At 43.2% G+C, this 15399-nt stretch overlaps 1 protein-coding gene across 1 annotated transcript; it reads right to left on the bottom strand.

The window, feature by feature from the left end:
* Positions 1–5183: 5183 nt before the first annotated feature.
* LOC123132430 (L10-interacting MYB domain-containing protein) lies at positions 5184–7570 on the bottom strand. The gene is made up of 3 exons (XM_044552222.1): positions 7163–7570; positions 5976–6368; positions 5184–5891 (listed from the first exon to the last, which is right to left on the bottom strand). The coding sequence occupies exons 1-3, from the start codon at positions 7311–7313 to the stop codon at positions 5455–5457; spliced, it is 981 nt and encodes a 326-aa protein (XP_044408157.1). The 5' UTR covers positions 7314–7570; the 3' UTR covers positions 5184–5454.
* Positions 7571–15399: the final 7829 nt, after the last annotated feature.

Below are 15399 nucleotides of genomic sequence, written 5' to 3'. Positions count from 1 at the left end.
TAATTATTCCTCACTCAGGGTGACGAATAGCGCGGCCATCTTACGAGTAATATATATATATGAGACATGTGGGGTAACTACCACCGGGTGGTAGGATGGATTTTCCCTATATATATATATATATATATATATATATATATATATATATATAATCCATCCTACCACCCGGTGGTAGTTACCCCACATGTCTCATATACTACCATGTGGCACTATATATACTATTTTATTATTTTAAATATGTTCATATATTATATCTAAGATATTTCAAAGCAAGTTACATGAAAAAATTGTATATGAGCCCATAGTTTTTGTTATATTTATAAAATACGTACATATTTGTACGTAAAAATGAGCATACTCAAAAAATGATACATACTACCTAAAAATTAGTATATATACTACCTAATCATTGTTATATACTACATACTATACAGACATACTCTCGGTTCTGACAGATACTACATACAACATACAAAACACAAGTGGTGGTAACTACCACTGCTTGTAGGAAATATTTGTCCTATATATATATATATATATAGACACACACACACACATTCGATTCAGAAAGAAGTTAAAGCATCTTACATTTATGAACAAAGGGAGTACTTCATTAATTTACATGTCATAGTTATAGCACAGCGACGTCCAGATGACACAGCCGTGATGTGTGTTAGAAATTTAGGGTTCTTTGCTTTTCTGAGGTGTCGCTTACAATTCATATATCTGAGACTAGTGGATGAGACTTTTTTATATTGTTTTTTCAAAGAGTTCACCTTTAATACAGATAAAATTCCTAGTTTATTCAATTGGCTTCTGAGATAGAGTCCAAATTAAATTACTAACCATGGTTAAATTTGTTTGTTAATGGATTTTACCCGTTGTGCTCCTCAGAACACGGATTTGTGAGCAGTGCACCATGATCAGGTATAAATTCCATCAATCATGCACGTCGTTATTAGGGTTGTAACTTAGTTCCTCCCAATTATCAATGTATCTGAGTAGTCTTTCTAGTACAAATACAAAGTATACTGTATCATTGATAATGACCGGTTTTGTTAAGCTCCCTTCGTTCCGTTATATAAGGTACTTGTTTTAAAGAAAATTTCATAATGTAAGGTGCATTTTTTTCTAATTTTTCATAATTTTATTTTTAGCCTTTCGGAAAAAAATAGTATCTCTCTCCCGATTGTCTTTATCTCCTTGTAATTTGCCAAGGTGCATTTCTTCTAATTTCTCATAGTTCTCTTTTTAGCTCACAAAAAAAGGAAAGTATCTCTTCCTCAATTGTCTTTATCTCTTCCTGTAGCAAAAGAAAAAAAGTATCTTTCTCGGTTGCATGTGTCTCTTACTTTTCTGAACTAACTGATTTACTTGTCACTAACCAACAAATTTATCAAAAGTAATTATGTCCCGACCTCTCTATAATTATGCGCCTTGGTCACCACGTAAAAAATAATACATTTTACACAAAGAAACAGGGCGAGTAATATGCAGGTACATTACAGCAAATAATAATTTCATGATAAACATGTAAAGTAATTTCATGTACAAATGCATGTATAATTCTATAATGAGGTCTTCCCAATATTAATAATTTCAAATTTGAATATGGTTGCAGAACACATAATTACGACAATGTCTTCTTCGCTGATGCAGATACAAAGCACAAGGGAAAGGGCGGAGTGGGGAGGGCTCTTCGAACGGAACGTCGGAGTCTAACATGGGAAAAGTACGGACTCCCCAAACCTTCCCGTCTTGTGTCATATAACAAAATATGTAAAATGCTCAATGCACAGGGTTAGTCCGCACGAAGCATTGTCATCAATCACTAAAACGATTAGAGAAATATACCTTAACACGATGTCTGGCCACAGGTGCGTGAGCTTTGGTGCGGATCTTCATGTAGCTTCACGCATCTGTTACAGTGTGGGTTGAGTTGATGATCGTCGATGGCAAAGTCAGAGTCATTTGCTCAGAGTTAGAGATGTCAACGACGCCTCTAAGAGAGGAGTGAAGAAGATGACATATGCGCGCTGTCTAGACGAGGCCCTCTTTAAAATGGTGTGTGTGGAATTTTTTTACGTGTGCCGCTGAGTGGTCACGTATGGTTTTTACCCAATATTCCGTATATTAACTTGGCAATTCTTTTCTTCAACCTAGCTGGCTCTCTCTAGGACTACAAGTACATCCTCCTCCTCTTACTAGCAATCAAGATTGAGTCGGTCTTCAAAAAAAAAGGTCTTCAAAAAAAAAGCAATCAAGATTGAGTCGATTGCAAACCAAGCCCAAGCACCGATTTCAAATCTCTCTCATCGCATTTGGCAGTCACCTAAGACGCGACCAAAAATCGGATCTTCACACAACTCGATGACGAATCAGGAGAAAATCAACTCCGACATCAGAGGCCGAGGAGGAGCAAGGATGCATAAACGGCGACAGTCTTTCAGGGGCACGACAACGAGCAGCCAAGCACAAAGCTACAGAAGCACCTCTACCTGGTGCTGGACGACTGGGACAAGGGCTTCACCATCCGCAAGATCGACGCCGACAGCCCCGACGACCTCGTCCTCACCGACGAGCCCCCCGTCCTCCGCCTCCTCTCTCCCGGACGCATCCACTGCATGTCCTTCGCCGCCATGGGCAGCAGCCGCATAATCGCGGCGAGCAACGAGCACCCCGCCACCCTCGTCTACGACACGGAGGCCGCCGGGCTGACCACCGGCCCTCCCGTCCCGGCCGCGCTCCAGGACGGCTGCGCCATCTTCCTGCCCGCCGCCGACGGCACGCTGTACACTGTATGCATTCGCCTACTACTTCATGCGGCGGCCTCAGGCCGTCGAGTTGCTGTCCTTCATCGCCAAGGACCTGTGCTCCCAGGTGCCGACCGTGGACTGGTCCTGGAGAAGCGTCGTGCCCTCGCCGTTCGCCCGGAAGGAGAGGGTCTGCTCCTGCGCCGCGCACCCGGACGGACGCACCGTCTTCATGTCGGCCCTCACCACCACCAGCCTCGCCGACCGGCACTTCCGCACCTTGTCCTTCTACGCCGGCAGCCGTGAGTGGACGTGCCATGGGGAGTGGGGGCTGCCGTTCATGGACAACGGCTACTTCGACGGTTACCTGGATGCTTGGGTTGGCCTTGACGAGGATGGCTACGTCAGCGCTTGCCAGGTCGCTGACCCTACTCCTGCCAGTGGCTTGAAGATGCAGCAGCACGACCGGAAGATCGCCAAGGACAAGCTCTGGAGCAGGGAGCGGCGGGCAGCTCAGCGGCCTACGCTCACTTGTATGGGCCATGGCAGGTTTTGCCTTGTCGACTGTGTGGTACGCCAGGGAATGAAGTCTGGTTACCCTGATGGCTGCATGCTCAACATCACCACATTTCGCCTCCGATACTCTCGCAAGGGAGAGCTGCGGATCGCTGATCACGCCACCAGGTCCTGTCAAATGACCAAGAATGTCCGCGCATTTTCTCCTGTGGCGTTCTGGATGTAACTCGCTGTCTTCCTGCTTGGTAGGAGTATGTCATAAGCATAAATTAGGTTTAGAAACATTTACTACTTTATTTTGCACTAGAGCATAGAGCTGGAACAATGTTTGGTGAAACAATCTAGTCTCTAACAGAAGGACCAAATCAAAGAGTTCAGACATTTACCTGAAAGAGCTCCAGTTCCATAATATCCAAATAATGGTTTGTGTAAACGGTGCAACTATCCTTGCTCTTAACATTGCTTGCTGTTTGAGATGGTAACCTTATTTGCCTGTGGAAATCCCAACCATGGTTACTCTTCGTACCACTTGCGTAAACTGCCTGAAGTCGAGGCAAAAGGAGTGGTTTCTGTATTACCCTGGCAACTGACCAAGTGGGAAGGAAGACTGGGCCAAAGAAAAAGATTGTTGCAACGAAACAGAATGCAGACAATATCAAAATTTGCCAGCATCGACGGAGGCACTGCTACTATTAGTGTGGACCAGGAACTGTTGCGGATACATTGTCTAGTTAAACAGCCAGGATTAACACAATCCACTGCGATTCATAGACAACTCGTCAATTTATACCACAGTGCGTAACACGCTGTTTGGTGCGCAACCAGATATGAAATGCTCCCTTCATTCACAAATATAAGATGTCTTGGATATTACAATATGGACTACATACGGACTGAAATGAGTGAACAAATACATTAAAACGTGTCTATATATATCCAATTCAGAAAAAGTTAGAACATCTTATATTTGTGAACGGAGGGAGTAGTTATTTTGAAAGATGATAGCTAAAACTGTACCATATAGAAAATCCATTTTGGTACACATGGAGTAGCCTCCGATCATAACTGATAGCTACTGAGGAAGCTGTCTGGAGTAAATAATTATAAATGCAAAGTTCCGTTGCAACAAAAAAAAGTATTCTATATAAAGTTCCATTGCAATGAAAGAAAGTCTAAATGATAAAGCACATAGGATGTCGATTTTAGGATGTGCAAAGCAACATTTTGGCCAAACAGCTTAAGCTACACAAGTAGTTAAGCATGTGGCCAAACTCCAATACACACCATCCAACATGCGTTTTTCTTAGATAATGATCACAGCATGTGTAGCGACATATAAATATCAACGAAGCAACATTATTTTTTAAAACAATGACCTAAACCCACATCCGTTTAAATACGCAGGTGTTACTCCCTGTTACAGGTGTTAACTAAACACAACCACCCTGCAGGAGTACAGCAGCTTTATGTAGAGATGGCAAAAAATAATAATAGATTGCAGCCAATGTACAACAGCTTACACCTAAATGAAATGAGATATTCTAGAGTACATCATGCTTGCTGGTCCTCAACCAGGAGTACGCCCTTGCTTACACCAAAAATGAGATATTCTTACAGCACAAATAAATTTGGTAAAGCAAAAACAACTCATCACTGATAGAACTTGCCCGTGGGATGTACAGAAGATATAAAAGAAAACAATACAGAAGCTTTACCAGATGGAGATACCCAGTGGCCAATACAATGTTGATGTGCCGTTATTTGACAGCATAGCAAGCTGGGAATGGCATGCGAGATGCCATGGAGAATGCATTGTGGGCTGACTACATTGCAAGACAATGAACCATATGTAATATGGAGAAAATTCAGACGCCTGATGTAAAGTGTTTCCCAAATAAGTGTAAAACAATTTGGTTTGTACTGCAATTAGTTCTATTCAATCAAAAGGATTTGTGATCAAGTGGCATTTAACATTGCATCAGTACTAGCACATCTGCCCAGGAACACATACTCAAAAGTTAAGGACCCTTTCCTAGCCTAGCACCTTAGCACTACATGATAAATGATAATTTTGCTACCATTAACATTGTATTAGTAGTACTACAGCAACGTCGCATACCCTTTCCTAGCCTAGCACCTTAACAGAAAAGCCTTCTCCACGGGGCCTATTTCCATAGCCATTAAACTAGGTGTTCTGAATTCTTCTTTTTAACCAGGCCAGCCGTAATTCCTTAGTTGAAAACGAGAGAAACACTTCTCTGTTGTCCTTGTTATCGGTGAAGAGGTCAGCTGCTTTTAGCATATCTTCTGTTTGTAAATCCGGCAACCCTTCAAGTACAGCAATGCAATTTTGTATGCTATAGGGATCCTCCAATTTCCTCTCCTCAATGGCTGCAAACCGATCCAGCTCTTCTCTTTTGAAGCTCAGGTACCTCTCTTGGAAATCATCAAGATTAGAGTTTGTCTTCTGTCTTTTCCCCCGTTTAGCACTAGTAGGCTCAGGAGTAGAATGAGATGGTTGATGATTTATATGTAGGTCTTCTGGAAGTTCCATCGATACATGTGCGGCCTTGTTCGCATAATTATCCGTGCCATGGCAACCCCTTCCTTGAGCATAGCGCCCTGCATGGATTACGTCCAGAAGAATCTCGCTTAAGAACATAAGACACACAACATAACTAATTAATTCAATGGTTTAAAACTCACCGTCATATAGAGCAAATATATCATAATAGTATGGGAATGATTTGTCTTGCCATCGGAGGGCATCTTTGTTTTTACGTGCCCTTAATTCTTCCCAAACACTATCCGGAGCAACCACCATCATCGTATCACGATCCCAGCCAAAACCACTTTCGGATATCAAGTCTCTTATAGCTTTAAAATCTTTCTTCAGGTCCTGCTCCTTTTGTTTGACCTGAGTTACTGAGAGTGATAAACCAAATCGTGTATTGAATGCATCCACAATCCTTCTCCAAGCCTCTTTGCTCCATGCATTTCGTGTTCGATATGTCGGCACATCATGTTCTTTCAAGAGCCAAATAAGATATGACTTCATCTTGTGATTCCAGCTGGCTCTAGAACAATTCTTGGTGGTGCCTGATGATATGACAAGTGCAATTCTAGTATCAGTTATTGAAAAACATATTAAGTAGCCATGTACTGAATAATGCATACCAGTTAAGTCTATGGGTAGTGAAACAATGAGAGGCACACTCAATGTCATCATATATAGGACTATAACATTAATTAGGGACCCTCTTAACATATAGGGAGTGTTGACCTTCATTTGAGGGAGCCACGGCCCAAAACTCGCATGAAATCACAAAAATTCAAAAGAAACTATCCCTGAAACATCACAGCAAACCATCGACACAACATCCACACAACAAAAGTCCGCCTCGATCCAAGTAACAATCTAACTAGGTGATGGTAAGAACTAATCCATACACACATACAGTACACATCAATGACACCATATGTCTTCATCTTCCTGATTCTCTGGATCTCCTAACACTGTTTTCTACATAATTGCAAAGAATCCAGTGCATAGCTGGATGTGGATAGGCACACGCCACGCTATAGCTGAACCGAAGTTAAATACTAATATGCGTATACATCAGTGCTGTGCATGCACGGTCGCCTGTAGTGATGAAAAATACTCTCTGAAAATGTTGCGTGCACACTAACAACTAACTAGCCAGAACTCTGCTCCACAGCTGGGCACACGTACTAGTGTAGTGTAAAAAACGATCTTATGTTATGGGACAAAGGGGTAGTAGTCTGTCACACCGTACATGCAAAGAGAAATAGATCTGCCCTAGCAAGACAAATGTTCAACAGTAAATCAAGACTTCTGAACGAGAAACCAATATGTATCGAGAGTGGATTACCTGTTTCTTGCCAGATCTCCTGACCTTCTCCAAATTGCAGATCTTCCAGCCCTTGTGTCGATGGAAGGAGGGGAGGTGGAGCAGGAGGGGCGTAGGGAGGGGGCAGAGGCAGAGGAGGGGGAGGGGCTGGGATCCCCCCGTGGTCGTCCATGTCGATTTCGCGTCAAGCTCGTGGGAGACGGGGCGGGAGAGTGGAGGAGCGAGGGAAGGGGATTTTCACCGGGCGTTCCTTTGGTTCGAGCAGATGCTATTTTTCCCGTGAGAAGTGCAGGTTGAGGCTTCGTTCGGTTTGGAGGCGAAAAAAACGAAGGAATAAATAACTGCAAAGGAATAGAGTTGAGTGTCAAGAGCGAACCTGTGGAGCCTTTTGGCCTGTTCGATTTGCAGGAATAGGAATCCTTGGAGTGCGATGGAGGGATGGGCGTCCTTACTGCTGATTAGAGTTTTTTATTGTCTTTAGAAGTGATGACCTCCCATGCAGCCATTGTTTATTCGGCTGAACCGCACTAGAGCAAGAGCTAGCCTCGGGCCTCCGCGACAACATGAAGTTCCAGTGGATTTATCATTTCCTGTGAAAAGTACAGGTCCGCCTGGTATTCCGACGGAACAGGCCACCGGTATTCCTCCAAAACGAACGCACTGTGGGTAGAAATTCCTAAGGAAACTCATCCCCCAAAAAATCCTGCGAAATCCCTGTATACCGAACAGAGCCTGAGGGGACGCTTTCCTGTGGAACGGACGAAGCTGATTTCCTGCTGACCGAACGGGCATATCCGTGCGGTCTGCAGAATTCCTACGGAACAGTTCGGGTCCACCGAACCTCAAGTGTCTCCAATACGTCAATCTAAATGGACGAAAATTTTGTCCGTTTTTATTTATCAGGTCGGCATTTTAACCTTTATCTATCTTCATTCTATTTGAATAATAAAGCGTTCGCGGCCATACTTTTACTTTTTTTACGTAGATAAAAAAAACATTGCCCAAAGTTCACATAATTCAACCAAATGCAAATATCATAGTTTCATAAACCAAATAAAATCTCATATGTTACAAACCAAATAAAATTTAAATTGTTACAAATACATTTGAAAGAAAATATAGTTCATACATCTATTGTTTGCCAAAGTGAGCCCACATATGCTCAACCAAATCATCTTCTAGTTGAATGTGAGTTTTCCAATCACGCATTTGATGATGAAATTCGATGAACTGTGCAAATGTAGCCGTTCTTCCATGCTCGGGTACAACATTTTCCCCTTGAAATTGAAACCCCTGATCGAAGATTTTATCCTCGCGCTCATCCTCTATGATCATGGTGCGCATGATCACATAAGCAGTCATCACCATCCACAACTTCTAAGTGCTCCAAGTTCTAGCAGGATACTGAAAGATGCCTCATTGAGATTGAAGAACACCAAAAAGCATGTTCCACATCTTTTCTTGCACTCTCTTGTGCTTGGACAAATCTCTACCTCTTCTCTCCTATCAGGTTGGAGATTGTCTTGACAAGAGTAGTTCATTGAGGATAGATACCATCAGTTAGGTAGTATCATTTGTTTTAGTGGTGGCCATTTATCTCAATATTGACCTTTGGGCAGTTGCCTTCTACAAGTCTTGCGAACACCGGAGAACGCTGAAGCACGTTGATGTCATTGTGAGAGCCGGCCATGCCGAAGAAAGAGTGCAAATCCAGAGATCTTGTGAAGCCACAGCCTCAGCTATGACAACGCAAGATTTCCACATGGCCCCTAAATTGCCCCTACCAAGCAGAGGGGCAGTTCTTCCACTCCTAGTGCATACAATCTACGCTACCAAACATCTCCGAAAAGCCCCTATCGGCATTGATCACCAACAATCGGTTTGTATCCGCAACAGTTGGTTCTCTCAAGTACTCCGGGCCAAATACTGCTACCACAGCTTTGAACAACCTATACATGGATTCTAGGCACGTGGATTCGCTCATCCAGACATACTCATCAATAAGATCAGCAGATATTCCGTATGCAAGCATCTGAATAGCTGCAGTGCATTTCTGATAAGAGGAGAAGCCAACCTTTCCCAAGGGCTTCCTCCTTGCATTCGAAATAATTATCATAAGCCACCACCCCTTCTGGATACGATTGAACACATGTCTAGCCATCCAAAAGCGGCGCATGAATAGGTTGTGTGTGAAGAGTGGGTCAACGGACTCGAAGTAGTCCTTTCAAAGTAGGCAATGGTCGCTCTATCTGTTGCGATTCAACGCCGAAGTATACCTCGAGATCAAGCCCCTAAACATCACCCGCTGCCTATTAATGTGGTCATGGACGACCAAAGCCGCAACCACAATCTCCTCATTGTCGGACAACGAATCATCCAAATAACAAATGAAGTTGTTGAAAAAGTACTCATCGTCACTATCCATTTGTATCTTGCGGGCGAAACGCCGAACACCTTGCGGGCGTGGAGCTAGAACATCAGAAAATAGCGTTTTTTACATTAAGGATTTCAACATCTAAAACTTTCAAAATAGCGTTCACAATCTGAACAATGACTGATGAGAGCTACATAATTTAAACTAACTACGAAAAATATCTGATCATGTGTCTCTGAACGAACAAACTCAGTTTAATGGAACCATGCATCTCTATATCAAAAGGTAAGTTCCAAAATGTCAAGTATTCTTGGAGAAACATAAACAACCAACAGGATAGCAAACATATAACACAAACATAGATCAAAACATGAAGAATTTGTTTAACTCATTGCCCAAGTTTTTTTTTGAGAAATATGGGGGAATTGGGGAATGCGTTGCGTTGAGAGAAAGTCGGGTCGATGCCCAGTGGGCTGCTAGCCTTCTAGTGTTGAAGGAAATATGCCCTAGAGGCAATAATAAAGTTATTATTTATTTCCTTATATCATGATAAATGTTTATTATTCATGCTAGAATTGTATTAACCGGAAACTTAGTACATGTGTGAATACATAGACAAACTAAGTGTCACTAGTATGCCTCTACTTGACTAGCTCGTTAATCAAAGATGGTTAAGTTTCCTAGCCATGGACAAGAGTTGTGGGATCACATCATCAGAGAATGATGTGATTGACTTGACCCATCCATTAGCTTAGCACGATGATCGTTTAGTTTGTTGCTATTGCTTTCTCCATAACTTATACATGTTCCTATGACTATGAGATTATGCAACTCCCGGATACCAGAGGAACACTTAGTGTGCTATAAAACGTTACAACGTAACTGGGTGACTATAAAGATGCTCTACAGGTGTCTCCGATGGTGCTTGTTGAGTTGGCATAGATCGAGATTAGGATTTGTCACTCCGTGTATCGGAGAGGTATCTCTGGGCCCTCTCGGTAATGCACATCACTATAAGCCTTGCAAGCAATGTGACTAATGAGTTAGTTACGGGATGTTGCATTACAGAACGATTAAAGAGACTTGTCGGTAATGAGATTGAACTAGGTATTGGGATACCGGCGACCGAATCTCGGGCAAGTAACATACCGATGACAAAGGGAACAACGTATGTTGTTATGCGGTTTGATCGATAAAGATCTTCGTAGAATATGTAGGAACCAATATGAGAATCCAGGTTCCGCTATTGTTTATTGACCGGAGATGAGTCTCGGTCATGTCTACATAGTTCTCGAACCCTTAGGGTCCGCACGCTTAACGTTCGGTAACGATCGGTATTATGAGTTTATGTGTTTTGATGTACCTAAGGTAGTTCAGAGTCCCGGCTGTGATCACGGACATGAAGAGGAGTCTCGAAATGATCGAGACATAAAGATTGATATATTGGAAGGTTACATTCGGACACCGAAAGGGTTCTGAAGTGTATTGGGTATTTTTCGGAGTACCGGGAGGTTACCAGAACACCCCGGGGAGTCTATGGGCCTTATTGAGCCCTAGTGGAGAAATAGGGCAGCAAGCAAGGTGTGGGGCGCCCACCCCCCAAGGCCTAAACCGAATTGGTTTAGGGTTTGGGGGCCGGCCCCCTCTTTCCTTCTCCCCTCCTCCTCTTGCCTCCTTCTCCTAGTAGGAATAGGAAGGGGGAACCTACTTGGAGTAGGATTGCCCCCCCCCCTTGCCGCACGCCTCCTCCTAGGCCGGCCTCTTCCTCCCTCCCTCCTTTATATACGGGGGAGGGGGGCTGATACGTCTCCAACATATCTATAATTTTTCATTGTTCCATGCTATTATATTATCCGTTTTGGATGTTTAATGGGCTTTATTACACACTTTTATATTATTTTTGGGACTAACCTATTAACCGAAGGCCCAGTACAAATTGTTGTTTTTTTTGCCTATTTCAGTGTTTCGCAGAAAAGGAATGTCGGACGGAATCCAAACAGAATGAAACCTTCACGAGGATCGTTTTTGGAACAAACGCAATCCAGGAGACTTGGAGTGGACGTCAAGGAAGCAGCGAGGAAGCCACGAGGCAGGAGGGCGCGCCCCAGGGCACTACAAAAAAAAATACACTTCCGTGATGATATGTGTTTGTCACAGTAGGTCACGTTTTTTGTCATGCATGTACATCCATGACGATTTTATGACAGAGTCAAGATAGTCATACCTGTGCTGTCGTAGAAGTGTTCCATGACATTACCAAAATTATCATCACGGAAGTGTCCACTTCCATGATGATAAATCGCGCGTCACAGAAGTGCTTTTGTCAAGGGTGACCGACACGTGGCATCCACCGTAACGGAACGCCGTTAAGCTATCAGGTCCGGTTATGGATCCGATAACCCGTTAACAGCCAGGACCAATGGGAAATTTCCACATGTAAAATTCTGATTGGCCAGAGGGAACACCTGTCAGCTCATCAGTGGGCCAGATGTCGCCCGTCCATTGGAGGAGACATGCCTATGATACGTCGACACGTGGCTGGGCCCAACAGAGGCCCATATAGATTAAAAAGGCCGGCCCAGTCAAAGGCATGTAGTACTTACTCAGGGTACTAGTGGGCCAGCCCAATAACGGCCTGCTTAATAAAGGCCCATTTACGGCCCGAAGCCACATCTGGCCCGTTAATTGTTCGCCAAATATTTAGGCCCAATTACAGCCTAGTGACTTTCGGCCTGTTAGAGGCCCGTGTAGACATGGGTCCATTTCAGCCCGGTGTGAATTTTGGCATGGGAATGGCCCGTGCTGCCCATGGGCCATATATGGTCCGACGGGACATTGGGCCCACTAATGGCCCGTGATAAAGGTGGCAACAGTTAAGCCCAACGTGACTTTGGGCCTGTTAAAGGACTTTGGGCCTGTTAAAGGCCTGTCGCATAATTCGGCCCATTGATGTCTGTACTAAGCTTTCGGCCTCTTAAAGGCCCATGATATCAGTGGGCCAACTAAGGCCCGAGATATGTTTCGGCCTGGTAACTGCCCGTGATATAACTGGGCCCAAAAAGGGCTGGTCTACATTTCAGCCTCCTGAAGGCCCGTTGATAACCCACAAGTATAGGGGATCACAACAGTTTTCGAGGGTAGAGTATTCAACCCAAATTTATTGATTCGACACAAGGGGAGCCAAAGAATATTCTCAAGTATTAGCAGCTGAGTTGTCAATTCAACCACACCTGGAAACTTAATATCTGCAGCAAAGTATTTAGTAGCAAAGTAATATGATAGTAGTGGTAACGGTAGCAAAAGGTAATGATAGCAAAAGTAATGTTTTTGGTATTTTGTAGTGATGATAGCAATAGCAACGGAAAAGTAAATAAGCGAAGAACAATATATGGAAAGCTCGTAGGCAATGGATCGGTGATAGAGAATTATGCCGGATGCGGTTCATCATGTAACAGTCATAACCTAGGGTGACACAGAACTAGCTCCAATTCATCAATGTAATGTAGGCATGTATTCCGAATATAGTCATACGTGCTTATGGAAAAGAACTTGCATGACATCTTTTGTCCTACCCTCCCGTGGCAGCGGGGTCCTAGCGGAAACTAAGGGATATTAAGGCCTCCTTTTAATAGATTACCGGACCAAAGCATTAACACATAGTGAATACATGAACTCCTCAAACTACGGTCATCACCGGTAAGTATCCCGATTATTGTCACTTCGGGGTTAACGGATCATAACACATAATAGGTGACTATAGACTTGCAAGATAGGATCAAGAACTCTCATATATTTATGAAAACATAATAGGTTCAGATCTGAAATCATGGCACTCGGGCCCTAGTGACAAGCATTAAGCATAGCAAAGTCATAGCAACATCAATCTCAGAACATAGTGGATACTAGGGATCAAACCCTAACAAAACTAACTCGATTACATGATAAATCTCATCCAACCCATCATCGTCCAGCAAGCCTACGATGGAATTACTCACGCACGGCGGTGAGCATCATGAAATTGGTGATGGAGGATGGTTGATGATGACGATGGTGACGGATTCCCCTCTCCGGAGCCCCGAGCGGACTCCATATCAGCCCTCCCGAGAGGTTTTAGGGCTTGGCGGTGGCTCCGTATCGTAAAATGCGATGAATTCCTCTCTCTTATTTTTTCCTCTCCGAAACCAAATATATAGAGTTGGAGTTGAGGTCGGAGGAGCTCCAGGGGGCCCACGAGGTAGGGGGGCGCGCCCCCACCCTCGTGGACAGGTGGTGGGCCCCCTGGTGTTCATCTTTTGCAAGGATTTTTTTATTATTTCCAAATAGACGTTCCATGAAGTTTCAGGTCATTCTGAGAACTTTTTGTTTCTGCACATAAATAACACCATGGCAATTTTGCTGAAAACAACGTCAGTCCGGGTTAGTTCCATTCAAATCATGCAAGTTAGAGTCCAAAACAAGGGCAAAAGTGTTTGGAAAAGTAGATACGATGGAGACGTATCAACTCCCCCAAGTTTAAACCTTTGCTTGTCCTCAAGCAATTTAGTTTACAAACTGAAAGTGATAAAGAAAAACTTTTACAAACTCTGTTTGCTCTTGTTGTTGTAAATATGTAAAGCTAGCATTCAAGTTTTCAGCAAAGATTATGAACTAACCATATTCACAATAACGCATAGGTCTCATGTTTACTCATATCAATGGCATAATCAACTAGCGAGCAATAATAATAAATCTCGGATGACAACACTTTCTCAAAACAATCATAATATGATATAACAAGATGGTATCTGACTAGCCCTTTCTGAGACCGCAAAACATAAATGCAGAGCACCTTTGAAGATCAAGGACTGACTAGACATTGTAATTCATGGTAAAAGAGATCCAGTCAAGTCATACTCAATGTAAACTAACAGTAATGAATGCAAATGACAGCGGTGCTCTCCAACTGGTGCTTTTTAATAAGAGGATGATGACTCAACATGAAAGTAAATAGATAGGCCCTTCGCAGAGGGAAGCAGGGATTTGTAGAGGTGCCAGAGCTCGGTTTTGAAATAGAGGTGAATAATATTTTGAGCGGTATACTTTCATTGTCAACATAACAACCAAGAGATGGCGATATCTTCCATGCTACACACATTATAGGCGGTTCCCAAACAGAATGGTAAAGTTTATACTCCCCCTCCACCAACAAGCATCAATCCATGGCTTGCTCGAAACAACGAGTGCCTCCAACTAACAAGAGTCCCAGAGGGAGTTTTGTTTGCAATTATTTTGATTTGATTTGCATAAAGCATGGGACTGGGCATCCCGGTGACCAGCCATTTTCTCGTTAGGGAGGAGCGGAGTCCACTCCTCTTGAGAATAACCCGCCTAACATGGAAGATACGGACAGCCCTAGTTGATACATGAGCTATTCGAGCATACAAAACAGGATATTTATTTGAAGGTTTAGAGTTTGGCACATACAAATTTACTTGGAACGGCAGGTAGATACTGTATATAGGTAGGTATGGTGGACTCATATGGAACAACTTTGGGGTTTATGGAGTTGGATGCACAAGCAGTATTCCCGCTTAGTACAGGTGAAGGCTAGCAAAAGACTGGGAAGCGACCAGCTATAGAGCGACAACAGTCATGAACATGCATTAAAATTAATCAACACCGAATGCAAGCATGAGTAGGATATAATCCACCATGAACATAAATATCGTGAAGGCTATGTTGATTTTGTTTCAACTACATGCGTGAACATGTGCCAAGTCAAGTCACTTAAATCATTCAGAGGAGGATACCACCCTATCATACCACATCACAACCATTTTAATAGCATGTTGGCACGCAAGGTAAACCATTATAAGCTCCTAGCTAATCAAGCATGGCACAAGAA

Source organism: Triticum aestivum, chromosome 6A (genome assembly GCF_018294505.1).
Source record: "Triticum aestivum cultivar Chinese Spring chromosome 6A, IWGSC CS RefSeq v2.1, whole genome shotgun sequence".
In the NCBI taxonomy this organism is placed as follows: domain Eukaryota; kingdom Viridiplantae; phylum Streptophyta; class Magnoliopsida; order Poales; family Poaceae; genus Triticum; species Triticum aestivum.
Note: the sequence above shows the minus strand (reverse complement) of the source record. Positions and strands in the feature narration are given on the sequence as shown.